Raw genomic sequence first — 27,693 nt, 5'->3', positions numbered from 1 at the left:
GATTCTTGGAATCTGTGAATTTTCGCTTGTTTCTGGGATTCTTTGCATGTCATACCAGTGAAGTTTGAAATGTGCTGAGAGAGAAATTCTTAAGACATTCTTTAAATTCTTTAATTTTTTCAGCATATTCCTGCATGTTGCTTTCTGAAAGAAATTAGAATCGATTTTTTTTTTTTTTTAATTTATGATAACTTATAACTAAGTTCTAAGAATAATAATCAAGGTTTTTTATACTGACTTGATTGTTTATATTTCCTTTTGACACTGCCAGTGGTAAATTAGAGGTAGTAATACTAAGCAGGTTGTCCTGTCATCTTCTTAAAACTCACTACCACCAAATAGAATATGACAGTGCATGGGTTTTAAAGGTAAAAGTATTTGTGAAATAAATCATAAAGATCTGCAATGGAGATCTTCTTACAGAAAAGTTTTGCAATCAGCCCTGGGCTCAGGTATTTGGGAGTAGAGATGAATGAATGCCTTTTCCAAAAGGAAAAAAAAAATAAAATGGAATCTCAGCAGGATATTTTGAAACTGAGATTTGGTCATGATATTAACAGTAGTCAGAAGATGTGCTCTGTATAGGGTCTTTGCTTCCCAGTACTGATGTAGACCTGCTCCATGCATCCTAGTTGGTTACCGAGTTGGGGATCCATGTCAATCCAGGACTTTAAAGCAAGGAGCAATGGTGAAGTGATGGGGAACAACCAGCAGCATTTGGGAGTGCATTTCTCCTTTGCTAGGTGAAAACGGGTGGTGTCCTTGCTCCTCTCTGAACCTCTCAAGATGTTATGAAGCCATAAATAATAAATAAATAATGGTAAATGCAATAAGCCGTGTGCTGACATGGGTGGTACACACATGAGATTGGAGAGGGGGATCCTGTTACCCCCTGCTCAACTGCCCAACTCTTTCAGTCAGTGAGGAACTAAGTATTAACCCTTTCAAAGCTATCCTGGTGAGGAGGGTGAAGGCAAAAAAGTGTCTCACTTATCTGAGATTTAACTTTAAAAGATCTGTATCAGCAGAGAAGTGCCATGGGGAACGAAAAGAAGAGGCAGTGGCTCAACAAATATTGAGGATGGCAGTGGCTGTCCTGGAGTGAGTGACTGCAAGGCTGGGTTCAATCTGCTGCAGTCAATAAAATGTTTGTGCTGGGCTTTCATCCTCTGTGATGTCTGAAGAGCATTGGAGGGAATTACAGCCTTCTGTTTACTTTGGGACTGTTTATCATCCCTTGTGTAGCTGGAGACATGTTTCACTACAAAAAGCAATTCACAGGACATTCTCCTAAAAAGAAGAAAAAATGGTTTATGTCAAAGCATGGCTTCCTACTATCTCTGATTAGATCTGCCTCCCCTACACACAAACATATTAATGCAGTGCCTACTGCATTAATAGCTCCAGAAAGGAGCTATTACATCCCTAGGTTATTTTCCCAGTATTTTTATTTTTCAGCCCACTATAGGAAGGGTCCGTAGAGTATATCCAGAAAGATATTTTTGTTCCCCCACCTTGGGTTTCAGTCCCAAGACTGCCAATTAAATTATCCCATAAATCCTCCATTATAGGTAGTAAAACCTAATTTTAGATTTCCTGCCCACTCTAGTGTCCTGACTGATTGCTACCAGTTGGATAGAGGCTCAACCTGTTAAGCAGACAATTGTACTGAATTGACTGTTTCTTTCTGTGCCACATGTGGAGAATTTTTAAATACGTGGCATTTGGTCATAATTCTCTCTGGTTGTGTTCTACCTCTTAGTTTCTCAGACTTTTTTTTAATAGATGAAAAGCAGACATCTGCAAATTTTTTTTTTTTTTTTTTTTTTTTTGAGAGAAAGGTTATTACCCTGTGGATTAGGAGGAATGTTAACCTACCTGCCACCAGCAAAACACTTACAGCTTAGAATTTCATTTTCTATAATTCCTGTTTAAAATAAATCCCTGTATTAATAGAACTAACACATTTCTGTGTAAGTTAAAAATATTTCAGGTAATCCAAATCTAAATGCATTCTTTCCCTTCTTGTTCAAATGCAAATATATTATTTAGCTGCAAATAGTGCTAATTTTCTGGAGGACAGATTCTGGTAATCACACTCTCACAGATGAGCATTTATTTCAGATGTAGTCTCAATAAAGATTCTTGTTGAATCCTGAGTATCAACAGCTCCTGGCTTGGTATGTTTCTTTGTAAGCTTTACTGAGGAATTGTAATATGTAAAGTTGTCAGAAAAAGTGGTTTTATCATGAAATAAATTGTGAGCATCCATTCATCAGTGCCTTGATTTTTGAACAAAAGAATATTTGCATTCAGTGTGGAGGACCTCTGTTACTGGGATTTAAGTAGAATTAAAAATCTGCGTGTGTCAGGCTTTCCTCTGAGATCCAGTCCTGGTGATCCATCAACTGCTTTGCCTAAGTCAAGTTCAGCAGAGCCAGGGACAGCCACAGCATGTCCTGGTGCTCCTCAGATGATGGCATGAACTTGTCACCTAGGAAGTGTCCATCCTTGCTGGTGGGCAGGACTGCAGGCACAGAAAGGGGAAGTTCTGTTCAGGCGGTCAAATTAACTTCTGTAATGATCCTCAGACACCATCAGTCTGTGAGCTGAAAAATCAATCAACCCCTTTGGGCAGTGATGTCCTGTGTGGAGTTTCTGATGTCTAATATGGCTGCTTCTTTTTAGCTTTCCCCTTAGTGGAGGCACTCAGAGTGTTTCCCTGCTTCCCCCAGCTCTTTGTTTCCCTCACTCTTTATGCAGTGCAGTACTTTTAAGACCATTAACCCCCTGCTGAATTTTGGGAAAACTGGGCCATGATTCCAAAGCTGATGGAAGGAAAGGTCAAGAATCACTCATATATGCACACAGCACGATAGCTCAAGTCTCCTTGCTTGAAGAACTGGGCTAAAAAGGGAACCACTGTGGTCTCCCTGCTAAATGGATCTTCTCCCCCTGCTTTGTTTATTGTACTGTGACTCTGTGGGGAGATTATCATTTGTTGAGTGATGCCTGAGGCACTGTATAAAAAATAAAACATACACAAAGACTAAAAGAGAGAAGAAGAAAGGAATCTAGGCCTCTCAGTCACAGCTCTGGTTCTTTAATGGTTGATGAAATATTGTATGCATTTTTCCAGTTGTATTATTTGTCCAATTTAGGGACCTGGAACTATGAGAAGGGATGGTCACATCAGTGCTCAGAAATGGAAGACATAATGTTGGAAACGATGTTCATGCTTTCTGTTCTGAAGTTAAATGCAAAAGTGACAGGCAGTGCCCTTTGGCGTACAGAGCTCTGAACTGCTACTGAATTTATTGGATGTATAGTTGGCTCCAGAAATCACTTCTTGTACTAGAATTGTGCTGCATAATCAAAACTTTAGGTCCCCAGACACAGTGCCTATAAAGGAAACCTGGAAATGTAATCCAGGAGACTTTAACTATGCAGTCTGTGTATCTGTAGACAGCATGGGAAAAAATTCTTCGAAACCCTTGATTTATCCGTAGGGTATAATTCTGAAACCTAATCAAGCTGTGTAAAATGTCAATACTGTAAATTATATTCTCATTGAGTATTTGGTATCAAACTACTAGCAACACCTTCATCTGTGCCAGAGGTTCCAACTCACCTATCTAGCATCTTCTGCACTTCACTGCACATTTGTTATACTCTACATTTCTAGTTTAGGAACAGCAAGAAATGGAAGTAATTTGATACCCTGTCCAGTAGCACTAGGAATTCTACCCTGATTGATTGTACATAGCACTTTCATACTTATCTCATTTAAAAATATTAGCTTTTTACACTGAGCTGAGAATTTTGCTGAATATCCAATATCTTTTATGGGATTGCTCTTAAGTCCTAGGTATCCGGCTTCAGAATTTGAACTAGACTTGTGTCAAGCCAGTGCTGTCTTGAATATGCTACTGTTACCAGTAAAAAAAGTCTCTTTGGTATGCTAAGAAGAGAGGACGTGCTGGGGTTTGCAATTTTAGCATTACAGATTCTTTATTATTAATAGATTAGTGGGGATTTTTCCAAAGACTCCTATGAGTCACAAGAGCTCCTGTTACTAAATTTCATATACTCATTTATTTATACAACTATACATTAGGTCTTACGGTCTTTTCAGCTCAGAAAGAGCCAAGGTACTGTAAGTGTAAATGCAGTTTATTGAGTTCTGGAGATCATAAATATCTCCTTTAACATCTGATTTGTCTTGAACTATGTGCATTGAAAGAAATGTCTCAAAATTAGGAAAGCAGGGACATTTACTGCTCCTTTGGACAATTTGTGTATTCATACCCAGAACGAAACTTTGGCAGAGAGTAGTTAGAATTAAACTGTCACCACCAGGGAAGTTTTACTTTATATACTGCAAGGTTATATGAGTTTTATAGGTTCATTTATTTTGCTGATTAATAGTCCAGTCCTGCTCTTGACAAAATCTGTTTTTTTCATTCCTGTGGCTTCCCCAAGATGAGCAGAAGAGATCCAGGCAGAGAACAAGACAACATGTGTTGTTCTCACAACAAATGTGAGAACAAGAATTTCAAGGGTCAAAATTGCTTGTTCTTCATTTCCTTCTCCCAACATGAGTTTGTCTGGACCTTGTGACAGCCTTTTGTTTTTGTGCCATGCAGAAACCATCCAGACAGATCTCAGCAGTGCAAAACCTCAGTTCACAAGGGAGCCAGCTACAGGTTGTGTCATATGGAGACTAATCCATACTGGTAAATATAAAGCAAAGGAATACCATCAGCTCAGTGCCCTTCTGAGTATGTCTTCTGCAGCCAACTCATCAAGCATGATGGTAGCTCCAAAGGTGGCTGGATGGCAACAGATCAAGGTGTTTTCCTTTGAGGTCCCAGTTGTTTGATGGGTATTTCCCAGTGACTTATTGCTGTCACCATTAGCCTTTGACACAGAAGCTCACTGGCCACCCATCCTCCTCCTCCTCAGAAATGGCTTTGGATGTCCCATGCTTCAAACAGCCAGAGAGATCCTGGAAAACTGAGAGGCAGCATAACCATTAAAAAGAAAGGTCTTCAAAGGGTTGCCCAATTTACTGATGTTGTTGAGAACTCACTACTCTTTATATCAAGGTGCTAGCCAGAAGAACTGGAAGACATGTGTCGTAATGGAGGAATAAATGAGGATCAGACAATAATCTTATGTTCTGTCAATCTTTAAGCTTTTTCGGTTTGTTTACTCTATGAATAGGAAGTCAACAAGTTTAAGGGTCCATGTGTCAGTTGGTGTGCTTTGCTGCTGAAGGATTTAATACATTGTCTCTTCCATGCTAAGTTCAAGGAAAATCCAGCTAAATTCAAATACAGCTTTGTGTAAGTAGATCATAATAACGTAGGTTAGAGTAAGTTTTCTGTAATGACGTGTAACTAAGATATTCACAGTAATAAATGAGTTTAGATGTTCCTTGTCTTATTTTTATTCTTTTATCAGATGGATAATGAGTGTTTATCTGGCATTTTCTTGTCTTGAGTGGATTGACAAAATCTGTTGACTACTTGGTAAACAGTTGTCTGTACTTCTGTCTGCCATGGGAAGAAATAACATTCTGAGAAAATATTTGCAACAATGTTATCTTTGTCTTTTCTTGCTATTTCACCACTGCTGGAGTGGAATGACAGGTTAACATTCTTTTACAGTAAACTAAAGGTTATTCTTCAACTAGAGATATCTTTCAAATATTATTAAAAAAAAAAAAGAGAGAGAGAAAATTAAGAACATTCGTAGCTGAATGGGAGAACATGAGTGTTTCCAACAAATGATGCACTGTGGTTTCCTTTTCCACAAGCAAAAAAGGTGATTGATCCAGACATCAAGGTGATAGATACGAGGAATATTGTACCTAAAGGTGCAAAAGGCAATGACAATATAAAAAATTCTGAAAAAAAAAAAATTGTTTTGGGTTCAAATGGTAAAGAAACCTGAATATGTGCCTGCTTGTAGGCAAACCTGAGGCAACTTCTAATTTTCTTTCAAAAGGACTGCATGGTCATATCTGGCTCTTTATCCTGTTGTAACAAGACTGGGAACTTCCTCCTGTGTCCAGGTAATGCAGAACTGTTTTTCTACTGTGTTAAATTGCATGGTGACTTCCACCATGCTCCCTTTCTAGGGGCTGTATGTGTAGTAAAATCTGTTTTCCAAGATAAGAGGCAATTTAAAAGGACATAGTGGTCATAATAACCCTTTGACACACTGGAAATATGAGAAGCATGTGCTGTTGTGATTTTATTTTAAAGGGTATAATAAAGAGGAGATTGGCACAAAGTAGGACAGTGGTTATCCTTTATCTTCTGACATGACAGCTGGCCAAGATATTATTCTGCTTTTCCTTTGCCATCATCCCTTCTTCTTGCATATGGAAAACATCATCTTCTTGCAAGAAGCATATTTTCTCCATATTTACCTCTGTGTTCCCTCTTACATGTTACTCAATTTTCCTTTATTTGCCTTCTACCTCATGACTGTGTTCGAGACAGCCTGTATCCTGAGGGTATGGTAGCTGAGCAGGGAATCTGCCTATGAAATTACTTGCAGGATGATTTTTCCCAGTGGTTATGGAAAACAACAGCTATGCCCTGTGGGTGTACTGTTTACTTGTTTTTTCACCTGAGTGCATGCAGGAAGAGCGTGCTGGCTGGGGGAGCATCACTTGTGCTAGTTTGTAGGACTCTTGTAACTGATACAAGATGCTAACTTAAATTTGTAGCCCTGGATAATTTGAGATTTAGTTATCACAATTATCACATTATTCCCTAGTTGAGATGAAAATAGGGAGCATTTATAGAAGCAGGAAATTCTCTGTAAGGAATTATTACTTCTAAGGCCAAATTATTATTTTTAAATCTCTTTCGTTTGCTTCGCAGACTTCCATGATGTGGCTTGGGTGTCCACAATTGTGTTTTAAAACTTTTAGGGTAGTATTTGTTTCTTCTGTGCTTTTTGTTAACAGTGTTGTGAATCCAGCAGTTGGAAGTGTTGTCTCTGAGCTCTTCCTGTTTCGTCCTTAAAGTTCACAAAATGTAATTCCCTTACTGGCCTATGGAAATGCATTTCCTAGGGCTCTCTAAGTACTCAGAACTTGGCTCAAGTCCCTACCATGGTTTAAGTGGAGTGTGGATATAAATTGGGATCTCACTTGTTTGGAATACCATCATTAAAGCATTAAAAGGTGCTGTAAAATAGATTTCCCTCCATCCCCCCTGTAGAAGTGGGCCCATTTTCAAGTGTAACATTTAGTGATAGAAAAAAGGCTGCAACACAGTAGCTGAAACCCATGGAAAGCAGGGTACATCCATGTTAGTCTCTGCTACCATGAATGTTTAATTATTTATGCAAAACATGAAATCACCAAAAGGAGCAGTTGAAGACACTGAGGCTCGGGGACAGGGGGAGGTACACACAGCTGGAGAGAGCAGCCACAGCTTTTCGTAGGTCCTGCAGTATCTATTGTAACCGGGACTGTTCTGGAAGCTTGAGTGAAATCTTCTAATAATTAGGAGTAGCTGAAAGTTGTATTTTTTTTCCACTGAAAAAATTCCATAAAGTCATCATCCCTAAATTCAAAAAAGAAGTGTCTTGTTTGGAGTGGTTCCCATCAAGAAATAAAAATATCAGAAGTATTCCTGTCACCAGTACCACATTTGCCTTGTTCTCTGCTTTGCAGGGTTCTAACACACTCCTTGCTTGATTTTGATTTCAGAAGATGGGTATATGTTTGTTTGTTGGTTTGTTGTTGTTGTTGTTGTTCTTTTTAAAGTAAAAATCTTTCATTGGATTGTCCTGCCTCAAAGCCAGTTCTTCTTGGACTCTGTCGGAGTGATCCCATAGCTTGAGTTGCAATGGAAGATTTGCTGTCTGTCCTCCTGTAAAGGGGTTTAAGCTAAGTCATTGGAGACTAAGTTGCAGGATGCTTGTAGCTTCCAAGAAACTTCTATGGTGAGACCAGTGCCCAGTTCCAGCCCCAGCATAACAGAAGGCATCAATTAAGTTCATTTTACTTATTTAGTTGCAAGTTCATGTGCAGACCCTTCCTCGGGTTAATAGCTAAAGAAAAAAAATGACTGAGAGGAAGAAGTATACTTTGTAGCTAGATGTTAAATATTTATCTCCTTATTGCTGCTTCACATTTTCTTTATGTTCTGTTGCATAAATGCAAGAATGGGAAAGAAAGTTTCTGAAGCTGGAAAAGAAGCTGTCCAAATGTAGTTATAAAGACATTTGTTTCAAGCTGGGGATTTTTAAACTGTTTTAAAATTCTTTTTTCCCTCCCATTTAGTAACTCTGAACCTGGCAGAGACGTGGGGTTTTGTTGCAGATGGTTGTTATACACACTGAAAAGACTGTATACTTGCAATATGCTCCATAAGCTCTTAAATGCTGTAAAAGCCTGGCTGACTTTATAGTTTGCATCCTGCCATTAGAATTCCCTCTGAAGTCTGTCAAAGGGATATAATTCCACTCTAATTAAAGCTATTCCCCTTTTCCAAATGTGAAGCTGGCCTAATTAATGACTAATTGTTTCACAGGCATGAAGTAGGCCTAATTGTTCCTTACCCCCTGACTATAGTGCCCTGCTTAGTTCCAGCTAAGCAGAAACCCTGTGCTGGGTGTTTTGGCTCTGTTAAACTCCATCAGGAATATGTTCTGTAGCCAGCGGAAAAGGGAAGTTATTATTTTTCCACTGATGGTGAAAATGGTCTCCCTGAGGTGGTAGTAGGTGGGTCCCCAGATGCCCTACAGCTCTCAGTAGTGAGCTAAAATTTTTAGAAATTGTTGCACTTTGTGCACTTCTGAAGACACCAGCTCTTGACTTCTCTTGCCTTTCTGCAAGGAGAGGGGGAAAAGGACCAGTTACTTGAGGCAAGATTAAATTAATGTTATGAAATCCATGGTGCTGTTACATTGTCTGAGGGAAATGCTGAGTCATTTTACGGCATTTGGCACACCAAAACCAGTTTGTTGCAGCTAGCTCGTGTATCACTGAGTACCTTGGAAATACATACAGTGTCTGTAAATCATAAAGAGAGAACATCATACCATTTACTAATACTATCCTAGTTAAATTTGCCCTCTATGCACACCCATCTAAGGAATTTGATTCCTTTTTTTTCATTTCTTCATTTTGGTATTATAACTGGTCTCAGAGTGCCCTCGCTTTCCCTGCTCATTTCCATATTATTGTGGATCAGATCCAAACCCCACTGATTAGAGTGGGGAACTGAGCAGGATCTGGGCTTTCAATCTCTGCACTTCATACCTGAGACTGTGTAAGTTATTTGCTCAAGGGGTTCCTCTGCAAGACATGAGCTGCCTGAAGATGAAGCACACAAATAATACACAGCCAGTCCTGAAAATGCTCTTAAAAGTAAACTTCCAAGTTGCTGTGTTTAAAATTATGACAGACTCCAACCACAAGCATCAGAGAGAGTCAAAGTGACAGTGCTGATTTGTTTCTTCTTAATCCCTGCTAAATTTCATTAGCAGTTGTGGAAAGATCTGTTGAAGCTTGGGATGGAAAGGATAGTGTTTTCTACTATTTTTTATTTCAACTGAAAAAGCAGGGTCATTGCTGTTATAGATCTACTATTTGATGTTTATACACACCTGGCACATAAAAAAGTGGAAGAAATTGGATCTACATTTAAAGGAAATATTTTGCATCACTCAGTTAAATTCTTTGAACTTGCAACTTGCTTTTTTTTTTTTTGCTTTTTTTTTTTTTTTCAATTTTTGGTTTTCTTTCAGGAATGCATTTGTTTAAGGAAATGCAAGGCTGATGTTACAGAAAATGTAAATCTTGATCTGCATGCTACCATGTCTAAAAGAGACCTTTAATACTGCCACATATGACTTTTTCTAATGGTTAATCATTTTAGAGAACACAATATGAACTTTTAGAACTCCATCAAGGTTTTGAATACTTACTAAGTCTATGATAATAAATTAGTTGTGATATGGCCAAACAGTGGCTTGAAGAACTGATGAGGCCACAACAGCCAAATGCCTTTTCTTTTTTTGTCTCTGACAAATGGCAAAAAGATGTTTTGATGTGTAGTTAAAATGACATAGCTACAATGCCTATTTGTCTCTCATTAATGAAGCATATCTTGATTCACAGTTTTAAGGGATCATATGCTCTTGAAATAGTCCCTTCAGCTGTAAAACTATACACAGCTACAGATGTACTAACGGAGATGGACACCAAAAAATTTGCCTTTTTTAGCTGAACTGAATTGCATTAGTACCTGACTAATGGAAGCCAAGGATTGAGCAAGATTCATGCATTCATTGATGCATGAATGGTAACAGTCCATAATATTACTGCAATCTTCATCTGCTTAGCGGGAAGGTGTAGAGAAAGACAGCTCCACACTCTTCTCGTATGCATGCAACCAAAGTTCAAAGTATTAGAGCTGCAAACTGCAGTAGTGGAGATTGCAACTGGAAACAAGGAAAAAAACACTATAAGGGTGACCACATCAGTAGTGTAATTCTGGCCTGTGAGATATTCAGGACTTGTCTGAGCAAGGCCCAGATCAATCTGCTGAAGCTTGTCCTGCTTTGGGCAGAAGTCAGGCCAAATGACTCCACAGGTCTCATCCAAGTCTAGTTCTGTGGTTCTCCTGCCCCTGGAGCTCACGAGTGTTCTGCCATGTGAACACAGAGATGCTGCAGGCAGTCATTAGTGTCAGGAGGCATTGCTAAATGCACACAGCATCTTTTCCTGTAATACAGGTGGAGATAAACTCAGCGGTATTTGATAGCTCATGCGTTTCTGATATCTTTCAGGGTGTTACTAGAAGTAAAAGTTGACCTGTGTTCTAAGTAAGTACATGTCAAAGAGAATGCAGTTCAAAAGATCACAGTTCACCACCACAGCTTTTTTGGTAGACCTCTGCCATCTAGATTCATTCTCCTTTGCAAGATCTCTGTAGTGGGTCTGGAATTCTCAATACAGGAACACCCAGGGCAATGTGGTGGTTGGAGTCCTACTGGACATACCAGCTCCACTGACAGCACCTCTGTAGCAGACACAAAAGCCATCTGCTCCCATTACCATCATTACCATCACTCCCATTACCACTGCTGATTGTCTGAGATGGTCAGAATGAGCACAGAAGAGTCAGGAGTGTTTGGAAGAAAAAATGTTGGGAAAAGTTGAATAATTTTTGGATAAAATATTTGTCAGCTCTTGCTGAGCGTAGGAATGGGAGCGAGACCTGGAAATAAAGAAGATTTTAGGCATCAACACTGCTAAAATATGTGAGTAGTTCCGAAGTGTAGCGGGAGCTGGGGAAATGCACAGAATGGTGGTGAGGACAAGTAAAAGAAAGGGAATTATTTGTTGCATTAAAGCATACTGATGGGTCTTGCTTAAGGGTACACCTTGGGGAAGAGTGGCTGAAATCCAAAAAAATGTGTGGAGGTATATAAAAAGCTAATCTGAACTTGGACTCTACAGTGAGATTTTGAATCACCATACAATTTCACAGTTGTAGTGTGTCTGTGTCTCACAGCTTTTTACCAGGAGAACTTGACATGTTATCTGATGCTTTAGCAGGAGAGAACAAAAGAAAAAAATCTTAAAAATACTGGAAGAACCATTTCTTGAGAGCTAGACTATTTCAGGTTAAATCTCTTGTGACAAGGTATACAATGTGTGACTGAATCGGAAAAAAAAAGGCTGAACAGCTAGAGCCTGACCAAGCAATATTAATTCCTGTGACAAAGTACCATGCAAAGGTACCAACCCCCAAATACTATCTGGAGCGTATGAGTTTCGTAAGGTCAAGGCATTATTTGGACTTCCCTTGCTAAAGACACATCTGAAATATTTCAGTCTCTACAATTGTTGTGTACTTCTGCCAGTTTGGGGAATTAGCTGTTTTCTGAAACATTGTTCTCCATTAGAAGACTTGCTGCTTCCTTCCAGGCACAAAATCCATCAGAAGTGGGTGAAACACATGTGTATGCCCATATAATCATTGGAGTCTGATCCTGTATGGTTTAAATCTGTGAGAGTTTTACTTCTTAGTCTAACATAAATGGGATTGGATCCTCTGCTAGTTATGTGCTTTTGTGAACTATCACGATGGAAGGCACAGCAATAAATGCAGTAAGATAATAAACTTTGGCCGTATTTCTATAGCAATATATAAGCCCATCTGTATGCCGTATGTCAATAAAAACAACTAATTAGAGAATAACTAAATACAAAGGGCCCCACTCTTCAAGAAAACCCTCCTGTATCTTGTTCCCAAACTTCCTATGACATCTACAGCAAGTCTGGACCATAAGCTGTATTTGTTCCATTAAATCATTATTTTTAATTAAAGCTAAGCAAGGAGATAACTGCAGACTTATCCTTGCAAAGGCTTAATAATGTCTTTATACATCAGAAGTACCCCCTTTGCTTTGGGGGAACAACTCCCAAAGTGCAGAGGTGGTTGCATCTGTAGCTCTTTGCCACTCTGGGGCCTTCTAGAGTTCTGCTGGAGAAGTGCTCAGGGTAAGTGAAACCTGCCTTAGTCCTGTAATCACTTTACTTCTCGAGCTGTAAGTACAATGTTTAATAATTGTTAATATTTCTTTTTCACTTTTCCACATGCAAAATGCCACATCCTGCTTTTGCTCTACTTTTTGCCTCCTGTGAAATCAGGCTTGGTGAACTAAACACATTCCTCTTCACTCTGTTTTTAAATAGGGGATGAGGTGGAATACAAACATTTCCCTTGTGAGAAATAGAGAAATAAACATACTAGGAGTTTTCAGCTGAGCTTCACAAGTGTCTTTTCCATGTGAAATTTGTTTCTTTGCATTTCTGAGTTAAAGTTTTGCTTAGCACCGGTTCAATAATGTGCTATAAATTTTATGTTAGAGCTTTGCAGTCACTAATAGGAAATACATTTAGATCTGTGAAATATTGTTTTTCTAAACACTTAACTTTAGACTTTACAGTTTCACAAGTAACAGGTCTGGGTTTCATCTAGCACTCTACTCCACATGCTGAAAAAATGATCCTAAAATTATACGTTCAGTCCATAGTAGCTATTTATAGACATTCTTCTAATGCAATGGAAATAAAAATGAAAACAAAGCTGTGAAGGTCACAAATCAAAGCATTATTGAAGATGAATTATATCCTTCCAAGGTACTTGCTTGCTAAGGATATGTCATATTTCTATTTTCGTAATGCATTAGAATTTTTTTGATGAAGTGAACTTCAAGTTGCAGTCGTCCTGATGTGTACTTTTGAAGCAGTTTTTGCAGTTGAAGTCAACACTTAGTGGAAGCCACTTTGTTTCTTAAATACCTTGTGTTTATACAGCTGTTCAGGTTTTATTTTTCTTTTTTATTTTGGGTTGTTTATTTTGTTGTGTTTTCTTTTTTTTTGTTTGGTTTTTTGTTTTTTTTTTTTTACTTTCCAACATCTGAAATGGAAGTGCCACAAGAAAAAAGAGAAATTAAACCAATAGAAAAAAAGGATTTTATGCCAAGGACATACAAGAGGAGCAAAAAGCACTTAGCTACAGAAAGGGAGATTTGTCTGAAGAACTTCAAAGGCTCTGCTTAGATTTGGTCTGTAGTCAAATGATCCTTTCCATTGGAAGCTGGCTTAATTTACTGATATACTGAAGGAGGATCACTGCCTGTATTTATAGTTTGTCTTACGCATTTTTGCAGAAAAAAGTGGTGTTGCCAGTCATGTTGGTTGGCTTAATGTTGTTCCCCATGAAGTACCTTTGCTTATCCTCAGGGTGAAGTTTCAAAACAGCAGAAATCCTGCATGGGATTTTGAAGAGTCACCCATGCTTCTCCACCACCCTCTCTGTCGTGCTTTGCTTATCCCTTTATGGAGGTCTGAACCCCCTCTTTTGCTGATGCAGAGGATGCCTGTACATGGGGCAGAAGGGCAGCAGTCTCCTCCAGATGCCCTTGGAAACAAAGCTGTGCTGGAGAAACAGACTCCAGACACCTCAGATGACTATTTGGTCAAGTATTGGTTTACTTTCAGTGAGTGCCCACAGCTAGGTCAGGCCTTCTTCTGGAAAATTCCCTCATATGAGACCATTTTTCACACTCTCTGGAAAACCTTAGGCCCACAGATGTAATTGCTTGGATGTCCCCAAATCTCTGTAGTCATTTTCTTTGTGGTAGGGATTGTCATAAAGTGACATAGGGGAATCATAAAGTGTACTTCAGCAAGTGGCTGTGGGATAGAGTTTAAATTCACAAGTCTGCTCTTGATTTAACTTGCTTCAGAAACGTTCCAGTAGAACTCATTTTGGGGCTTGATACAATGTTTGCTTTCCCTCCAAGCCCAGTTTTCCTCAAGGGAACCTCTCAAGGTGGGTGCATCTACTTCTCCCACCCATGAAGGGGACAGCTGAGTGAATTTGGCACGGGGAGCCTCTCAGTGAGGTACCACAGCAAAATGAAAGGGTTGGTAGGTCATGATTGGAGTGTACATGTAGATCCTGGGCATCTGCAGTAGTTTCTCACCACCAATGCTTTGAGACAGCTCCAGAAGCAATGCTCAATGGAGCTGTCTGGTGGGTGAGTTCCCCAGGACTCATTGCCACCTTTCCTCTTCGCGGAACCCCGGACCAACAAGAGTCTATACATACAGGAAAATTACAGTAAAATTATATTCCTCATTAAAATAAAGATTTTCCTCCTTAGAACAAGAATCATCCCCCAGAAACCTAGAGGAAGCAAAAAGGAGGACAACTTTCCAATGCAGATTACTGAAACATTTGTTGCATCCCCAAAGTGAGCTCTTGCATGCAATAGATTCAGTGCCAGTACATTCTGTTCCTGAACAGCATATATGTTTCTTAAATATGGCAGCCGAGGATATTTATTGAAAACAGAGAAAATGTTCACTGTTTTTTTATTTCTTGCTCATATCTTTCTAAGCTAAGTAACATTACACTTTAGTTCTCCCCTAAATCTAGTTTTAGATTTTTCAAAATTTACATACTGTTTTTAACTTTAACAATTCAGTACTTTTCTAGGTTTGGCAGAACTATGCAGATAATCTGCATGAAATAATGTACTAGTGTGATGAACTTGGTAATTACTAGAAGTGCATGGTGCATATAATTTTGGAATATGCAAATGTGATCAAGTATTTATCCCTGGAAAATCTGTGAGCTGTTCCCACATTTACAGCTTTTAAAAATTTCTGCTGTTTTCTGCTTAATATGCATATGCTATTAGTAGGTTCTAAATGCTCGAATATGGTTGAAAATATTAATGTATCGTCTCAATAATGTGTGTTGTGCAAAACCTAGACTGACTCTTGCCTATCACTTTCTATGGGTTTATTAGAAACATATCTCTTGTTAACAATATTAAATTTAAAGGCATAGGTATCTAACAGCTAGAGGGCAGCTAGAGCATCTAGTTCAATCTCCTGTACATCATTCCTCCTTCACCTTCACAAAGCTACTTCTGTCCTGGAAAATTCAGGTATCAGAGCTGTGCAGAATGCCAACAGCAGCTAATCCACAAATCTTTCTCAAACAGCATTAAATTCTGGGAGGCACTAGCCCAGGAAGGTTTGGAGGAGCTGATAACACACACCACAGGGCACTGATATTTAATTCTTGAATTGGATCTTCTCATTTCACTTTCAAAAACACTTCCATTTGCTCTTATCTTTCAAAAGGAGATACCAGTTTTCTGTAGCTTGTGACTTCAGTCGCCAAATAACAGTGACTGTATCTTTTCACAGGTGTAATTTTAAGTGGAACATCGGTTAAAAAATGCTTGAAACAGGCTTGTGCTGCAACAGTGGAACAAATACAAATTGGAAATACTGTTTGTCACTATACATCTTGTGATGTCTTCCTGCTTTTTGTACAATATACTGTTTTCCTTTGGAAAAAAGTCATTTCTGTAGAGCACTGAGGTCCTTAATTATAATCTGCAGACATAAATTATGTGGTGGTTACTTCATAACCATGTGTCTTGGGACTGGAAGACACCTTAAGCTAAGTGTGGAGCTGAGTTTGAATAGTTAAACACAGAAATCTGAAAGGACAGCTCTAGCATGAAACAGAAAGGCAGCAAAGTGCACCAAGGAGGGATTTGGCTTGAAATGGGAACATCTCTGGTGACTTCTGTGGTTTTCTACTTGGAGGGCACCAAGTCTTGAATTCATTTGTTACCCTCCTCTCGGTATCCTGTGCATGTGTATAGGTATCCTGTAACAGGATAAGCATCAGGGAGTAATCATTATCAAACACCCGTGCGTGGTATTAAGATAGACAGTCAAAACCCTGAGCTATGGAAAGTGGTTGATGTAGTTAAATGTGTCAGACGTGACTCAAAAGTCTCTTTCCTTTCTGAAGATATTACTTCATTCATGGTAACCACATTTGTAAGCGGCCTGGACTGAAGAGATAGTGTTTGGGGAATTCCAAACTCTTTTATATGCAGTTGGGAGTTTCAGGAATAGCTGCTCTGCATTCCACATTGATATATAATCCTCATTATGGCTTTGAATAAGAACATGGTAATTTGCCAGAAAAATAAATAAAACAAGTTATGGTCAGAGGCTTACTATATAGGGAGTACTAATAAAAACAAATATTTTTGGCTGTAGTCTAAAGTTCCTACTGTAAATGAGCTGATTTAGGGCTGTATCCTCCCCTGAGGTCATGGGCTGGAATGTGAGATAAGCAGTAGCTGCACAGATACCTCTGGGTGGTAGCACAGAAATGTCCCTTCTCCACTGGCTCCATAGTCAAAGGGAAGGAGAAAGGGAACATTTGCTATCTTTTCCCTGTGAGTGGGTTGATCCCTCCAAGAAGGGGAGCACTCTTCATCTCATAGATACTTAGCTACTTTTACCACCAATTCCTTTTCTAACTCCTTGAAAACATAGGAAGATCGGCTCGATATCCTAGAAGAAAATACATCTTCAGTTTCAGTGAACTGTAGGAAAGACAGACATAGAGTCTGAAGCATCCATTTGCCCCTACAAGAATTAAGGACCTGGAGTATTATTACAGAGCTAACTGTAATCTCCAGCCCTCTGTGCCTTCACAGACAGGTGGTGACACATGGTTTATTCTTCAGTCACTGACTTGTTTATGGTAATATTCAACTTGTGGTTTCACCATCAAAACCATAGCAAGCCCACATCTGCTGCCTCCCAGGGACAAGTCTTACTGAACCCCCAGCCCAAGCCGTTCGGTGCTCCCTCCTGCCACCCATCACCCTGGGGGCTGCAGGGGTGCCACCAGTATCTGCATCAGGGAACTTGTTCTGCTGAAGGGAAGTCCCATCAGAAAGGCACTGCCAGACCAGCACTCTGAGCTGATTGACACAAATAATAATATTATTGCATGGGGAATAGAATTTACCACTGTAAGCTAGTCATAAAACCATATCCTTGGGAGGCTTTACAGGTGGAGGGCTGGGCAGATAACTTTATCTCCAGAGGAAAAAAAAAAAAAAGAAGGGGAAAAAAAAATTATTAACATCTTCATGTGTTTTTTGAAAGTGAAAAAACTTTCAGGTTTTAGCTGCCACAATTGAAATCCATGAAGCAACTAGCCCCACTCAGCTTTTGGTTTTCCCACTTTTTTTTAAACAAATAATGCCATATTATTAAAAAACCACAAAAATCTATCAAAGAGATGTAATTGGAAAATAATCAGTGAGTTATTCTTTTATTTAAATTGTTCCCAAGTAACCTACCATTTACTTTATGTGCTCATAAATACAGAATAGACACGTTCTAGGCTAGGAACATCTCCTAGCCCAGATCCATTGATTCTAATTTACTACTCTAATAACCAATGCCACATAGCCCTGTGTTTCTTCTGCATCTGAGCACTTCAGACAGTGTACAACACATCCAATGTGTTCTGTCCTGTCAAGGCAGGATGAGTACCAAAAATTTTCATTGAGAATGGAAAATTGTAGAAATGTTGGTTGACACACCTTTTCCAGTTTTAGTTTCTTGTCCCTTAGTGTTGTTTTATTCATGATATCCACCTGCACTCATAAAGTCTTACTCAAGCAGCAAAGACACCTTGACTGCTGATGATTTGCTTTGGCAGTAGCAGTTCTTGAATGTAGCAGGATTTTTCCTCAGAGTTTTATTGTTGAGGCCTTGTTTACAAATTCTGAATTATAAACTTGCCTACGACTTTCAGTTCTGGGCTTTTCTTCACTGGATATTACTGGGTTTTTCTCCGTGAGCCATTTCTCCCTCAGAAATACAGGGGTCATGGTCTTCCTCAGTCCCTACGAGGGCTCCCATCAGGTTCTCAGCAAACCTTAGGAGCAGACAGGAGCTGCCACTGGCTTCTTGCCTGCCTCTGAAGTACCTTCTTCTAAACCTGGATGTATTAGAGAAGGTGAAGGGCATAAATCTGCAGTACCATGCTGTGCAAGAAGCTTATGGTTTTGTTTCTTGTTTAGCAGTTCTATGCTGCATTCTTATAGCAATCTTCTGTGTAATGAGTTTTGCACCTATCAGCTAAGGCAGAGTGGGTGAGTTTCTGGCTTGCCTCAGACAGTGGCAAAAGTCCAGTTTATTTCAGTGGATAAGGATTTCACCTCTTCTCTTCTTAGCCCTGTTAAAGGACTTAATTTAAGTAACTTAATGTTGTACTGTAATAACTTTTTTTCAGAAAAATACTGATACGAATAAAGCTGCAGCAGCAGAAGGGGAAGGATTACATGCTGGTCCTTGCAACTCCTCAGATCTGTAGACTGCCTGCAAACTGCAGCAAGCCTAAACTTGGCTTCCATTATAACTGGAACAATTTTTAGGTGCCCACAAGTCACAAAAAGGCCAAAAACCTCACGTAGGGCGTTCATCTACCAAAGATGTACAGCCTTATGTTACAGCATCAGGGCCTTGCACAGTTTCTACACACCGCTTAAGGCAGGTTTATGGCCCTTCTGCCTTTTGAATATCCTAACCTATCTCTCCTTTATACACTGCTTTACCAGTACCAGTAGAACACAGCTGCACAAAAAGAGATTTCCTGAAAAAATAATACAGAAATGGATGTCTCAAAAGTTCTCCAGCAGATGAAAAGCATCAGTTCTTATAAAATATGTGATGAGTCCAGTTGCATGGGAGTATGAGAGGGTCTGAAAGTCTTCTGGGGTAGTCTGCATAACTCTTCAGGGATTCACCTCCTGTGAGTAACCACAAACATCCTAAACTTATGCTGGTAGAAATTTGGTGCAATGCCACTCTGTATTATTCATCATAGCGGAGTGTGAAGCTCTGTGTGTGCACAGATCACCAGTACTATGTGCCATCCATAGCTTTTCATACTCTCTGACATGCAGGTTATTTGTAAAGTGCAGGCCTTTATCTTCCCAGCAGCAATGATACAGGGCTCTTCAGAGAGAGCCAGTGCCCTGTAGGCAGAGTTTTGAGGCAACTCTCTCCCATGCAGCCTTTGCTCGGGTAATCATTCGATGTCATCCTTGCTTTCACTGCACCAGGATCCTGGACCAGCAGTTCTGGTATCTTGTTTCTTGCTGATTAAGCAGCCCATCATTATCTGGTGCTGAATACACACTGTGGCTGTACTTTGAGTATTATTCCCTTTGCAGATAAGTACTTTGGGCCACATTCATGCCTGGCAAGACACCAGCAGGGTGTTTCTTTATTTGCTGCAGTCAAGCTCTGCTACATGTGGGCATCACCTTGCCAGGAGTTTGGCCTGGAGCCTTTTTCCATTAGTTTTGCTGACTGCCCAGTCATGCTGTCTTGTAGCACTTTAGTGCAGGGTGTTGGACACATTGTGAGGAACCTAGTTTGTTGAGTTTTTTTAGGTGAGCATAGCATGCCAAATTATGGAAAAGAGACCTGTGTTCCTGTCTGCAAAGTAACATGAATGCAAAAATATATGAGAAGGGTGCACACTGACCCCCTGTATAAAGGGAGCATCCAGGCTCTCAATAATTTGGCAGTATGTGCATACATTTAAACTAGTTCTTTTGATATGACTATAAAAAGGAAAAACAACGTAATCACATCTGGTGAACTCTAGAGCTGTACATAATTCTGTGACCCTTTGATGTATTTACATAACTCAAAAAAAAAAAAAAAACGTGGGTTGCATGCCTGCGTGCATAGAAAGACAACAGACTCCAGAGCTTATCTGTCTCCTTCTGTGTAGGGTTGCACAGGCATACCCAGATCTGGCTGGTTTTGTACAATACCATGGTTTATCTTGATATTTTAATCTGTCTTGAATATCAGAGTAGAATTTGTGTCTCCTATCTCATAAGCTGTATTGCTATCTTTCACTATTACTATTATTCTGGTATGATGATTTGGATGCATCAAGGGAAGGAAACCAGTACCAAAAACCAGATCCTATAATGAGTATTTCATGGTGAGCACAGCTTGTTGACAGCTATCCTCTTTTCTTGGGGTCCTGGCCAGGGCAAGGTCTACTGTCCCAGCATTCTCCTGCCTGTCCTCTGGTGCCTTCTCTCCCAGCACCCTTGGAGCATGCTCAGGACATGCTTTGTCCCCCATCCCTAGCTCTGTACCTCTGACCAGATGTGCTCAGTTCCTCTGGTTACACCGACACGATCTACAATACTTTCTTTCACGAGGTGGGTTGGCTGCCTGTTGTGTGACAGGGCCTCTTTCTATCCTGATTGTCTGATGGACTTGTGTCTGGCCACAAAAGGTCCCTCCCTGGGGTTCTTCCAGGACTGCTGCTGCCTCTCTGCTCTCTGATGCCCTGCCAGGCTCTAGTCCTCTAGAGCAGGACTAAGGAAAGTTGATCTTGACTCAGGATGCTGGGAACTGGAAGAAAAGCTGCTCCGTGACTATGAACATCTCCTTCCAGGGTTAAACTCTAAACTTAGGAAGGCACTTAGGAACTGATAACTTTTGGTTTGTGTTATGATTTCCTTGTTTCGGTTTCCTGAAAAGAGATGTCTCCCTAAGCCAGGCTTTAGTGTGATTTTGGCTCTTAGGATAGTGTCACACTAGCCAGGGGATGAAGAGCAAAATCTGCAGCCACGTACAGGTTCTGTGACAGGCTGTCAGGCACAAACATGACCAGCATGAAATTTGGGCTGGGGGTGGAGGAGGTTCTGGCAATAAATACCATCTGGTTCAGCAAGTTAGTACCAGATGTCTGAAAGCTTCCAATTTCAGCCAGTAAAGGTGGAGCTGAAATAATTAAAATTATATTTCTGTTTGGAAAAAGCAAGGAAGATTGTCACAGATTTTTTTTAAATGATGGGTTCCAGAAATGAAAAGACTAAAGTGGTATCTTTTGCAAACTAGTACATTTCCTACTTCAGAGTAGCTATAAATGAATATCCAGGTGAGAAAGAAAACCCTGCCAAAGGTTGAGTTTAAATTGAAATTCTCCCTTTTAGGATCACTCTGGACAGAAGTGTAGGGGAAAAGTCAAATGGCTGGAACAGTTGCATATACATCTTTACAACTAATAGTGGCTAACATTTGCTTGTCTTTGATTCCCAGACCCATGTGGTGTAGAATTGGCAACTGGTTTGCAAATGTTCTCCATCATCTTCTCTTCTATAAAGAATCTGTCTTCCTGGAGAAAAATTGTGATATGAATGAGCCTGGACAGACTTTGGACAATTTCTCTTAAATCCCAATAGCTTGATAAAAGTTTGAGCTCGAAAAGAAATATCTGTTTTCCCACCCCAGAGTGACACGGGGCATTTCTGCAACGCAATCCATACCTCTGATCATAACTCATGCTTCAAAAGCACAAAATACTTCTGGTGTTGGGTGAACCACCCAGTGAGAACTCAGGAGAGACAGAAATCCCTTCACCCTTGTCAGGTATTTCCACCTCAGCATCTCTCTGAGCTGCAGTATCTTGGGCAAGATGTCAGCCCTGCATGCTCCATCTTCACCCCAATGCAAATGGCATGCAGTTGGTCTTGGTCAGGGGAGAGTTTGCAGGGCAGGGGAAAAGAATCATTTCTGGTGAACAAAGAGGGGTGGAGATCTCCAGCTCTATAAGGAGTGTAGAACCTCTTCTCTTTTTCTAGGTCTTCTTGAATGTTTCTTCCCCAAATGTTTATAAACTCACCTCTCTTCTGAAACCAAGTAAAATACGTGAGCAGGGAGGAGACACACACACTTGCATGCTGAGCAAAGATGCCAGAGAAGCAGAAATAAGTACTGAGGTGGCCCAAGTCTACTTTCCTGGGTAGGCTTCTTTACTGGGGGCAAGGTACTGTTATGGCAATACAGTGATGAAAGTGTGCAGACTGTGAAAACATGATCTAACACTGGGTTCAAAATATTTTTCACTTGAATAAAACTGTTTAGTTTCCAGAATCTGTGTATAGTGTTTCAAAAGCTTAAAATACAAATCCCATAAATCCAATGAATAGTGTGGCGGGTGTGGATTTACTAGGGAAGAGAGGAGGGGAACTGAAAGGCATGTCAGTGCTATTAGTGTTTCTGTATGACTTAAAACTTAACAACATCACTATTGAAAGTTAACTTTTACCAAGAGACCAAGGCTCTTGCTTTTGAAGATATTTAAGTCCTGTGGAAAGAAAAATCTTCACTTAAACCCATGACATCCATACCCAATTGATCAGCTGAGCTCAGGCAAGTGTACAAACATGAGATTTTGGCTTGTTTTGGGGTTTCTCTTAAGAGGTCATCAAATTAAGTACATCATTTTCATGGATTTGAAGAGGGATAAAGCTGTCTCCTTTCAGCAGTAAAGGGGAGTTTTACCAAGATCTAATTGGTGATACCTTTAAATGCCACAGTTTATAAATGGTTCCCTAGCATCATGACAGCTGCTTCTAGGACAAGCTGCAACTCAGTCAGTCTCAACATTGCTCCTAAGTAAACAGGTAGAAACTATCTGCCATTTGTTTTGCAAGTTAGTGTAGATGCCAGAACAGATAATGAAATAACAATAATAATAATAAAAAAGCCGATGCAGAGGAAAAAGATTTTCTAATAGTGCCTTGCTGCTTTAAAAGATGAAAGAAGTTCAAGGTCATGGGCAAAGGGAAACCTGTTGTGGGAGAAATGGGAATTTCCAAGTATTTAGGGAGAATGGAGAAAAAGCCAGATTATTTTAAGTCACATTCATGTTCCTAAATCTTTACATGTTTTCTTGTTTCCTGGCATATCACTACCAATGTATTAACAGTTATTAGATGAACTAGTACAGATCAGTACTGTACATGATTTACATTATATATTGCTATTATTATAAATTGTTTTAATGGTCTCCCATCCCTTGTACATGCAAAAAAGCACACCTCCCCTGCCATAACCCCTCCGTATTTTATTACCAGACATGGAAAAGGGATCCCAGAAGATCCATGCTCTGAAGTGCTCTTAATTAAATGGCTGAACCAGGTTTGCAGCTCTTGTAAATGGGCACAGCTTCTCTGAAATTATACTTAATTTATAGCAGCTCCAGATCTGTCCCAATCCTGCTGTATGTTTCTAAATTGGGAAGAAGGGATTGTGAAAATCCCCGATATCCTGGGTGAATAGAGGGGCTGTGCAGGTCAGAGCACATCCCAGAGTTCTTATTTCAGGAAAATTGTCTATTACAAGTACAATTTTCCTCGAGAATTTCAGGGCCAGCTGTTTTTCCTGTATAAAATATATACCAAACAGACTGTATGGAAAAAAAAATCTTGGAGCTTCAATTTGTTCTACAGGAGGTCTGGAGATGGAAAGATACTTATAATTCTATAAAAAGATAAGTGATTTTTATTAAAAATAAACTTTAAAAATATGTTTATGTGACTTGTCTTTCTTTGGTTATGCAGCTGCCTTGGGATCTGAGCTCCTGGTAAACACGTTTGCCTGTTAAAGGACATGATTCAGACTGTCCCAGATCCAGCAGCTCACATCAAGGTTAGTTTCCTGTTTACTATGAGTCCTCAGATGTTTTGAGAGTCATAAAATTGAAGAATTTGTATAGGTACTGAAGGTTTGAAGGTTTTCTTACATGTTTATAGATTGTGCTACTGCACAACACTGGTTCTTTTATTCCTTGATATTTATGTTATTGTCTGAGTCAGTCCTGCAGTTTTTGTTGCTGACACCTGTACTCTTATGCTCTGAAGTATGTGAACATTATGAAGATAACTTTTTCTAGGATTACAACCCCTTGATTATACTTTAATATTTTATATTCTTCACCAAATACACCTACTTGAAAAAAGCTGAATTTGCATGTCTCCATTTCTGCTCTATGAAAGCCACAGGCAACCATGGTCCAACTGGGGAAGGAATATGTCCTTAATGCAAAATTCAAAGCCAAATAAACAGCCTATTGAAAAGATTCAGTGAGTGGTTTTATATAAGTCTTAGAGCAGTCACTGAACTGTGCTGTTGCTTTAAAACCAGCATTTTTTTGCTACCTTTCAAAAGCTGCTGTACTGTTTTTACTTTATTGTTACTATTGTTATTACTACTACAATTATTATGCTGTCTTTCTTAACCTTCACTGAAGAACAGGAACTTGGCAGGCCTAGATGAGGATGTGTTGCTAAAAACATTTTGGGGTGTTGTACACGAACAGCAGCATCTGAGCCTTCCAGACTGACTGGTTTCGGGGATACTCTATTTTTGTCTCACTATTTCATCATCTCAAGTTTTGGAAATGGCTTCCTGACTTCTTCTAGAGAAGAGTGATAATTCACTTTTGCAAAAAGAAAAGACACTCTTATAGCTGTGTTTTTTGGGGGGAAGCCTGCTAATCCTTATATACAAATCATATGATGAAATTGCGTACTTATCATTCACACAGATTGTGCTCTCTGAAAATACTGCTGGTGTAGTAAGATTGCTGTAATTGAAGATAAATCAGCCATGCTAAGCAGACTGTGAGTGAAAAGCTTTCTTCTTTCTTCTTTCTGTCTTTCCTTGGAGTTTCATTTTCTACAGCTTCTTTCATGGAGTTTCTTCTCAGTTGACAGCTATCTACCAGACAGCAGCTCTCTGTAGAAAATATTTATTTTTTTTAAATTTATTTTTAACTGAATAAAAATTAAATATTATTTTAAACAAGTCACTTTTCCCCTTAAAAGGCAGTGAATGCTCTCTGTATCTGGAGAGATACAATCCCTGGAGTGTTTTTGGATTGTGTTTAGATACTACAATGATGGGCAGTCATGTGAGAGCTCGTCTCTTCCCTCTCTCCAAGTTTTCCAAAGGCTTTCTTCTCATACTCAGTTGCTTTTATGGAATGAGCAGAAGAGCACCCCCACTGTAAGCACTCTTGCTTCAACATGTCTTGTCACCTGGATTTCAACCAGTAAGACTTCAAAAATATTAAGACAGTTTGGTACCTCTTTGTTCTGTTTAACTGTCTGTAGTGTCAGAAGTAACTTTAAGAAGAAAGGAGTTTCATGCTTTCTGCCAAAACCGGGATCGGACGCAGGTTTTATTTTTTAACCATGGAATTTAAGAGTTTGAGAGGGCATCTTTTTACGTGCGCTTCATATTACAGCAAGTAAAAGAGAGCTGCACAAAAATCTCTGTCGTTCCATGTTCAGAAGAACTTGTAGGATCCTTTTTACAGCAGGACAGAACGCAGAAGATGCTGTTACACTGAGAAATGTTATGAGGAAGGTGATTATTTTAATACTGTGTTTGGGACAGGAAAGCTAGCCAACTAGGCATCAAATCCTTCACATTTCTGTTTATGTCATTAGGGTCTGCTTTGGTCTAAATACATTCTTCAAAAAGCTGCCAGGGATGGTGCTTCATTTAGAGTTTAAAAGTGAATGGAACTACATTCTTAAAAATAAACCTCAAGAAAGTATAGCACATGGGACATGGGGAAGACTTTCTGGTTTGATTATATTTTACATCTCTTTTTTCTGTGGTGAGGTAGAAGGGCAAACTGGGCTCATTAGTTATTCTTGGTATTTAAGTTTCAACTGGACTCCATCAAGTCGGTTACATGATATTGTATCTTCTGTTTTCTTGACTAAGCAGATACAGCCTCATTCGTACACATTTAGAGCTCTAACTTCGAAGATAACTTTCTGGGAAGTGTTTGAATTATTAAGATTTTACAGATTTTAAGATTTAAGTTTTCCACTTGAATGTCTGCTGAGAATTGATGTGAAATAAATGGCTATGGCAACATGAGTATTCAGAGATGTGTTTTGCTGTTTTTGTTTTTGGGTTTTTTTTTTCAGAAAGGGTAATTTAATTTGCATGATGTCAGTTGTTATCTGCAATTATACAATCTGCCTTTTCTGCTACCTGGAGAAAATGTAACCAACCTCGCAACTTTTTTTCTCCATTTCAAAATAAGAAATGGTAAATTGCCAGGTTCCAGCACCCAAAGCACAGCCTGTCCAATTTTGGGAATGCTCTTAGTGTTCTTGTCCTCTTTTTTTTTTTGGCCACCTTCAATCCAAGGATACTAAAATTAGGCCTTACATTTTTCAGCTTGAATGAAGCATCCACAGTTAATACTGTGTGTTCCTGTTGCTCCCTAACATGTAGATTCACCTGACTCACAGCCTTTTTGTTTTGCCCAAGCATAAAGGAAAGAAATGTTTGATGTTGACAAGAAAAAGGGTAGGTATGTTTAGACTTCTAGTTTTAGTTCAGCAAAATAAGGGGAATTTTGACTCTTATCTTCAGGCAGTTCCATTTAGTTCCTGCGAGAGGGCTGAAGTAAGACTACTCAGATTTTAAAGCAGAGTGTGTTCCCAGTGTTTTGTGGGATCACCACCCGAGTTTAATCAAGTTTGCTATTGCTAAAGGCTGAAAATAATACTGTTAGTCTTGAATAGTGGCAAACTCAATTAAAAAAAAAGTGTTTATTTGATTTAGAGCAAAACAAATTATTTCTTCCTATCCAGCATCCCTAATTAGAATGAAGACATTGGTTTTGGACAGTCATTTGAGCAGTTCTTGATAGCTGAAAGGGCTTAGGTATAAGATTTTCACATTCATACCAAGGTTTATGTATTCCCTCATTCTTCCAGAATACATTTTCTTAAACAAGTCTGCACGTTGGAGAGGAATTTGTACACAGGATTCTCTGCAACCAGTTCTGTCCTCACCTTTCACTCTGCCACTGGCACTGGAAAGGGCTGTCCTTTTAATTGGGAGCTATGCAGTTTTCTATGTTAAGCATGGTTCTAAGGAAGATTTTTCTCTTGGTGTCAGGGAATCAAGGTTGTTTTATCACCAGTTGCCACAAACAACCAGATGGAAAACAGTTTTCAAACAGAGCAAAAGAGGATTTCTTCTTCTATGTACCCTAAGGGTCACTTTTTGAAAATGCACCATTTTTGCTCTCTTTCCAGACAGGGTGTTAAATGGAAGTGCTTGAATACAGTTTTCACCTAGAAGCTGAGCCTCTGCCTGTCAGTCTGAACAAGTTTGCTTTGGGTAGTTTGTAATTTGGAACCTACATATCTGCTTAGACTGGTGTTAAATGTAACATTTTAACATGAATTAGATCTTATCAAACTCAAAGGAAAGATTAGAGTTTTTTTCAAAAAGTCAGTGGCTAGGTCGTACAGGCAAGAGTAATTGTCATCTACATACATTTCTTAATATGTTTTTTCTCTTTAATATTTTTTAACTCTTTTCCACTATTATTACTTAAACTCTAGTTCTTATAACAGTAGTCACAGAAACTGTGCAAG

The 27,693-nt window shown here is 39.3% G+C and overlaps 1 protein-coding gene across 7 annotated transcripts in view; it reads left to right on the top strand.

Annotated features, from left to right (window-relative positions):
• Window positions 1–27,693, top strand: part of ERG (ETS transcription factor ERG) — a 147,981-nt gene that overhangs the window by 14,605 nt on the left and 105,683 nt on the right. For 6 of the 7 annotated variants that reach the window (XM_030463978.1, XM_030463994.1, XM_030464037.1 and 3 more), the window contains exon 2: window positions 23,839–23,926. In XM_030463978.1, the coding sequence (XP_030319838.1) occupies window positions 23,888–23,926 (39 nt within the window). In that variant the 5' untranslated portion in view covers window positions 23,839–23,887. Of the gene's footprint in view, window positions 1–14,797; window positions 14,809–23,838; window positions 23,927–27,693 lie in introns of those variants that run through there. The other variant, XM_030463987.1, reaches the window with a different exon arrangement.

Source organism: Calypte anna, chromosome 1 (assembly GCF_003957555.1).
Source record: "Calypte anna isolate BGI_N300 chromosome 1, bCalAnn1_v1.p, whole genome shotgun sequence".
NCBI classification, from domain to species: Eukaryota; Metazoa; Chordata; class Aves; order Apodiformes; family Trochilidae; genus Calypte; species Calypte anna.
This window is presented reverse-complemented; position numbering and strand designations above follow the sequence as displayed.